The sequence below is a fragment of the Ricinus communis genome, chromosome 6 (assembly GCF_019578655.1).
Source record: "Ricinus communis isolate WT05 ecotype wild-type chromosome 6, ASM1957865v1, whole genome shotgun sequence".
NCBI classification, from domain to species: Eukaryota; Viridiplantae; Streptophyta; class Magnoliopsida; order Malpighiales; family Euphorbiaceae; genus Ricinus; species Ricinus communis.
In genome coordinates, this window is record NC_063261.1 from 22,205,497 (window position 1) to 22,211,683 (window position 6,187).

The 6,187-nt window shown below is 35.1% G+C and overlaps 1 protein-coding gene across 3 annotated transcripts; it reads right to left on the reverse strand.

Moving 5' to 3' along the window:
• Window positions 1-1,578: 1,578 nt before the first annotated feature.
• LOC8270452 (syntaxin-31) lies at window positions 1,579-5,954 on the reverse strand. Of its 3 annotated transcripts, XR_001535769.3 has the most exons (7): window positions 5,511-5,954; window positions 4,580-4,830; window positions 4,333-4,478; window positions 3,624-3,662; window positions 2,545-2,742; window positions 2,264-2,398; window positions 1,967-2,105 (listed from the first exon to the last, which is right to left on the reverse strand). XR_001535769.3 is itself a non-coding variant. In XM_002526832.4 (6 exons), the coding sequence occupies exons 1-6, from the start codon at window positions 5,743-5,745 to the stop codon at window positions 1,946-1,948; spliced, it is 1,029 nt and encodes a 342-aa protein (XP_002526878.1). In that variant the 5' UTR covers window positions 5,746-5,952; the 3' UTR covers window positions 1,579-1,945. The 3 variants fall into 3 exon arrangements, 2 of the variants coding, with proteins under 2 accessions (XP_002526878.1, XP_048232097.1); XM_002526832.4 differs by lacking the exon at window positions 2,264-2,398 and having other exon boundaries at window positions 1,579-2,105; window positions 5,511-5,952; XM_048376140.1 differs by lacking the exon at window positions 1,967-2,105 and having other exon boundaries at window positions 2,266-2,398; window positions 2,517-2,742.
• Between the last annotated feature and the right edge of the window lie 233 nt (window positions 5,955-6,187).

A 6,187-nucleotide genomic window follows, 5' to 3' on the forward strand; every position in this document is an offset into this window, starting at 1 on the left:
CAATTCAGAAATTACGTAATTAAGATTCTTAGCAACATGGGGTGGGGAGGAGGCTTATCTTGCTAGTGTAATAATGGAACTTGAGATTGCTAAAAGGAAAAGAGGATGACCCTTTTCTTCTTTCCTTTCTTTCCATGTGAAGATCAACCATAACCTTTTATATCAACCTATAATTGTTTTCTATCTTTGTAGCCACATCAATAGTTATCTTTCCTCTCATACACAAAATAAAAGGAATTCCCTACAAATCCAAATATGCAGATTCTTGAGAAAAGAAACAGTAAATGTCACTTGGGCTATATTCTATAGTCCGTTAGCCGTGTATCTGCTTTATGGAGACGGCGAGGAATTCTCCTCGTCTTTCTTCTAAAAAAAAAAAAAAAAAAAAGCTTTTAATTCACAATAGACTAAATAAAAATAAATTAGAAAATAGAAAAGTAAAAGCTGAATAGGAAAATAAGTTGGAAGTGGAGGGAGACAAAATATTTGCAATTATGTGAAGAGGTCTCTTCTACTTCTACACACAAAGAAAGGTAGTAGTCAAGGTCTCTATATTGGCATGTCAAGTTGATTTACTGTTTTCCACTAGTTAATGTATTCTTTACTAGTACATTCAGGACTTAAGGTTGTGGCAAACAGCAGATATTGAGTCATCATAGAGAATTTCTGGTGGGAGAAAAAGGAAGAGAGATTCTGCAGCAAATAACTTAGTGGATTCTCCCACCATCTCTTAGACATTATATGCTCAACTCATCAATCAAATATATACAAATATATGTTCACAAGTGTGGATTTCAGATTTAGTTGCTTCTTCATCAATTTAAAGCTATATATAGTAACTTCACATTACTGTGTTCCACAGTCGTATAGGGCTTTAAAAGGAATGAAATTTTGTAAAAGCATAAACCCAATAAGTTAAGAATATCCAGCATTATATATGTTTCTGCAGAATGTAGCTAGTGCTCTTTTTTTCAAAGAAGAAACAGAGCTCCTTCTGAATAATTTGTCAAGTAACCCTCTGGCAGAATTAAATATGAGAAGTAAAAAAAAAGATGAAATGAGCCCCTTACCGATCCTGAAAGCAATTTGCTACCTAAAAGACTGTTCTTGCATTGTAGTCAGAGATAATTTGCTACCTATAATATAATATCTTTGTTTATTTTTTTCTTCAATTGCAAAAAATAGGGTTAAATGATTAATGTAAATTCCTGTTATATAACTAGATTCTTGAAATGAACATTGTTTGTCTGTTTCCGTAAGACCATTTTCAGACAATATTATTCATTTTTATGTGAAATGCTGAGTTAAAACTCAAGTTTCTGTGTATTCTCTCCTTGTTAGTACCTTTCACTCTCTTTGTGCATTAACTTCACAAGTAGTTTTCAAGTGCAACCGAACATTTACTTGGAAAGTTTTTTCAGTGGCTAACAAACCCACTACTTATTTCCAAGGGAGGCCTCATTTTGCTGATTGCCTGCAGGGTTTAAGCAATAAATCAAGTCCTTGCACCTCCAGAGATTATCCATTCAAGTTTTCAGAGTCCTGGTAATATAGTATAAAATCAATGTTGTTGCCATCTCAGGAAAAGAATATTTTCGATTTATGACAAAAGAACACTAAACTCCATTCTTGTTTTGTTGGGCAGCCCCAATTACAATCAGAATCAAGAACCTGTTACACGCAGAATTTGCAATATCTATCTACTATATCTATATCTATGCTTTGGTAAACAGTAAATACACAGGCTGTGCCCTTTTACAAGCTAAAGCCAAAATATGAATAGAAATGCCAATTCATTTTTCTACAAAAATAAAGACCTTTCTCCCCTACATATGCTTACTGAGTACGATGGACATTAGAAGAATACTCTATGGCTTTGCTGTAACGTATTATCAGTCTGATGGTCTCAGCAATCATGTTCAAGCCACAAAGATGATGAACATGTTCAAGCCACAAAGATGATGAACACCATAAGGAAAATTATTATAACTGCAAATATCTTGATTAGAAGCCACCTATTTGATGATATTTGGTTAAGATGCCTCAATAGAGAACTTCGAGCATTTTCAACATTAGTCAATGACTCGTCCATGTTATCATCAATCCTGCTTGCATCAACCAGGTGGATTAAATGTTAGACATGAAAGTTCAGATTGGTAGATGAATATGATCAATGCAATGAGAAGTATGTTGAGCTCATAAGTTAATCAGGTTAATGATAAAAAAAGTCCATGACTTGGGTCAGATTTTAAATTGTGGCTACCTCTTCTATTGTTGTTCTTTTGTAAATTCTATCAACCGTGATTCATTTTTGTTAGCATTGGTCCCTGGGAGGTTTACAGTTTGATGCGTGCCAGTGCCTGGCTAATGGCAAAGGCACACCCCAGGCCTAGCAATTCTGGACAGGCCAAAAGTGGAACAAAAGCTGAAGGTAAGATTTTTCTTTTTAAGCACTAGAGTAAAATTTAAGAATTTAAAACAGATTACAAAAAGCTAGGTGAATTGATAACTTTTACCATATAAAGACAACCAAAACAAGCAGACCTGATTGCAAGCTCTCCTTGCTGAGCAACCATAGTAGCTAAATGTGTAAAGATTCCACTAAGTTCTGAAATTGTAGATTCCACATTGTGAAGAGCTGCTGCCCGACTTTGAGTATAATTTTCCTGTCTCGGAACAACCTGCTGCAACATGGATAATTCCATATGCTGGGAAGGAGTGTTGTCCACAGCTGCCCTTCGTCTGTATTGATAAGGTCCAAAGCAAACTGTTAGCTACCAAGGTAAAAACATTTCTCTATTGACACTTTGAACACTAGACCATTTTCCAGAAACCAAATCCTCTTGCAGAAGGTCTGATAAGGTTCACCGAGAAATTTAATGAGGGACTCTAAAGTTCAATTGCAAAGCAGATATCTGGAAATCAAATGGATTATAATAGCATGATAGTTGGGGGAGCAAATCCATTTTGTTTCAGCCTTGATACTACCAAAATACATGAGTATGCATCGACAGACAAATGTAACTATGTGGTACCTCTCCTGGTTTCTATAAAGTTGAACAATTGAAGGGCAGGATTCCTGTAGGGATATGCTTTTAAATCAAAAGAAAGGGACTTTTATGCAACAATAAATCAAGGACAAACATTTGGAGTTCTGAAGTTGAATACTAATATTGGAAGTTAATCACTCCACAGCTAATTTAAATGCTGAGGATGACATCCAAACTCAGGAAGGTCATACAAAGCCTTAGAAATGGTTGATAAGAGCCTTAATACCTCTTAGAGAAGTGCAGAGAGAACATAATGAACTGAGTCAAATTTTAAGCATTACTCCTTACAAAATAGAAAAAAACTTATTTTAGTTAAAAAGATTATGCAGTGTAGTCAAGTTAGTCAAGACATTGGCATAGATTGCGTGTTGCATGTATTCTAGGGAGAGTATGAAGGGCCTTATAGTTGCTAACAGAATGCAAAAAGTTAGTCAGTACATGGATATTTACGTACATGCAAAGATTCTAAAGATTGCAAGTTCTCAGCCATCACATTAAACAATGTAGTTAAATGCCAGAAGACATCACTTGGAAAAACATTAATGATAGCAAGCAGAATTTTAAGAAACGCACCTCAACTGGTTGCTAACTTGAACACCATTTGGTGGCAATCTGGTTAGAGAGGAAAGACAAAATGAGTTGCATATTAGATGCTTGAGAGATGCTCATCATTCTAGAAACAGTAAGATTACAACACGTATAGAACCAGCATCAACAAGGAGCACATCTGAAATGTTAAGGAAAATCAAAAACAAAGAAGCAGAAAGTCATTAAAAATTTTACCATTACAGAGATAGCTGTCAATCAAAATTCTTGTATCAGCAAGTGAAAACTCCAACAAGAGAAAGTACATTGTTTAATTTTTCCCTTTGTGGTTTAAAACATGGGCAATTACTATGCTGTTGCTTCTGACATGAGTTCTTTATAAGTTTTAATTTCTAACTTTAACCAAGCAACAACTTTTAAAATGTAACGAACAAAGAAATCATTCGGCCGACATAACTGCTGAAGGGAAAGCTTTGTCCATTCAATTATTCTATTTTGTTGCTTGGTAACTATGCAAAATCTCTGGACAGGGAAAAATTTTAAGGAGTCGGGCAAAAATATTTAGTTGATTCTACATTGCAAAACATGTAAATACATGAATGACACCTAGTTCCGGTTTTACAGTGCATAAAACCAGATAGGTTGCCTCATAGTAGCTGGTTATTCTAATGACAACGTGAGCATCTCATTAACAGTAATGAACAAAAGATTTAGCATAAAGTTTTCAAACGTTTACGCAGGGAGCTGTGAATTGCCAAATGCATGTGCTGAACTTGACCAAGGTGGTGGCTCAGTCATGGGTTTTTCTTGACGAGCAAAAGGATTCTCTCGTGAAGCATTTGAGGAAAATATCTGTTTTCTGTTCTCATGAGCCTTCATATTCTATGGACAGACAAAGAAGAAAAACACATATAGAGCAAAAGGTCAGATCTGTTAGCAGGTGCTAAGCGAGCATACCGAGAGCTAGTATTATTGGCACGAACCTCTGTTCTAGTTGTTAAAACATCTTGAAGCTCTTTAGTGGCTCCCATAAGTTTGCTCTTCAAGTCATCAGTGACAGCTGTTGAATGAACAACTCTATCCTGAGAGTAATTCCCATCAGCTATTTCCATGTTTTGAAGGGTTTGAAGATCTATAAGAGCTGTATTCAGCATTGTAATATCATTCTTTATCAGGACCGTGAGCTCCTGTATTTCTACAGTTGGATCATCAAACATCGATGACCTTTTTGCAACTGCACATTCACATAACGTCAAACCAAAAGCCAGAGTCAGCATAACATCATCTAGCCACTACATTCTAAGATGATCTTAATCCCAATTTCAAAAATGATAATAACATACTTGAACTCAGTTTTTTTTGTCATTCAACAGAATAATCAAAAGCAAAATGGGCATTTAAATGGCCTTAATGCTAAATAAAGAAGCAACAGGCATTTAAACAATGATAATTAAGTCTCCATTTGTTTAGTGGAAAACACTTATCAGGAAACATTTTCCTGTCTTCAGTGCTTGCGACAAGACTACCGTACAGAAAATATTTTCCTGATCAATGAGAAAACTAAGCCGAGGGATGTCATTTTCTGGGCTTTACAGACTTTCTGCAAACAGTCATTTTCGCGAAATATATGGAGCTCAAATTTGCTTCACTGATGCATCAAAGTACTTAAAAAATTTCTAGTGCTTAATAGCTTATCAAAACTAACACCATCAACATCCCAATAACCTCATAATTACTAACCAGTAATTCTAAATCTTGAATTCAAAAAATCAAGGTCATTCTTGATTAACATCTTAAAATCTTGCTATACAAAAGCAGCTCCAAACTCTTCTTGATTCATTTCTTGAAAATGAGAAAGAGAAAAAAGCTTATGGTTAATAAAGCAATGCAAATATAGACTAAAGGACAGCTTACGTTTTGCAAGTCTAGCGATCTTCTGACAAGTTTCTTGGATTCCCAATCCAATCAAAGAAGCTTTTTTGTTGAACTCGGATCTTGAAGATATCGATCGTGGTGAAGAGTATGGTTTAGGAGGAGATAAAGAACCATTTTCTTGATTAGAGGAAGTGACTCCTCCAATCTTTTTGAGTGTCTGGGTAATTGATCGGAACTCCGCCGTCCGATCTCTGTATGTGGTCGTGGAGGCCATCAGATAAGACGTTGCAAATGGCGGCCTCCGGTGGAAATAAGCTGTTGGTAGTTATTCGATTTGCTGTTTCGGTTTGAGTTTGGTGGCTGAATTGAGCCTGGGCCTAGAAACGGGCTCACATTGTCATCCGATAGAAAGGCTATGGCAATCGGCTTGGGTAATAGATTCGCATATGTGGAATCTCTTGTAGGAAATTACACTATATACAGTAAAAAGATTATCAAAAAATAACAATCTTTGTAGTTGCAGCTTTTTTCTTGTTCATATATAATTTAACCACTTTACAGTTAGCATCTAATTTGACTCGGTTAAGAATAAAAATAAAATCTATATTATATAATAAATTATAATTTTTTTAAATCCAATCATAATATTTATATATTTGTTTTAAGAATACAGACGAATGCGTTAAGTTATATTGAAAATTTAAGATAAAATAAAT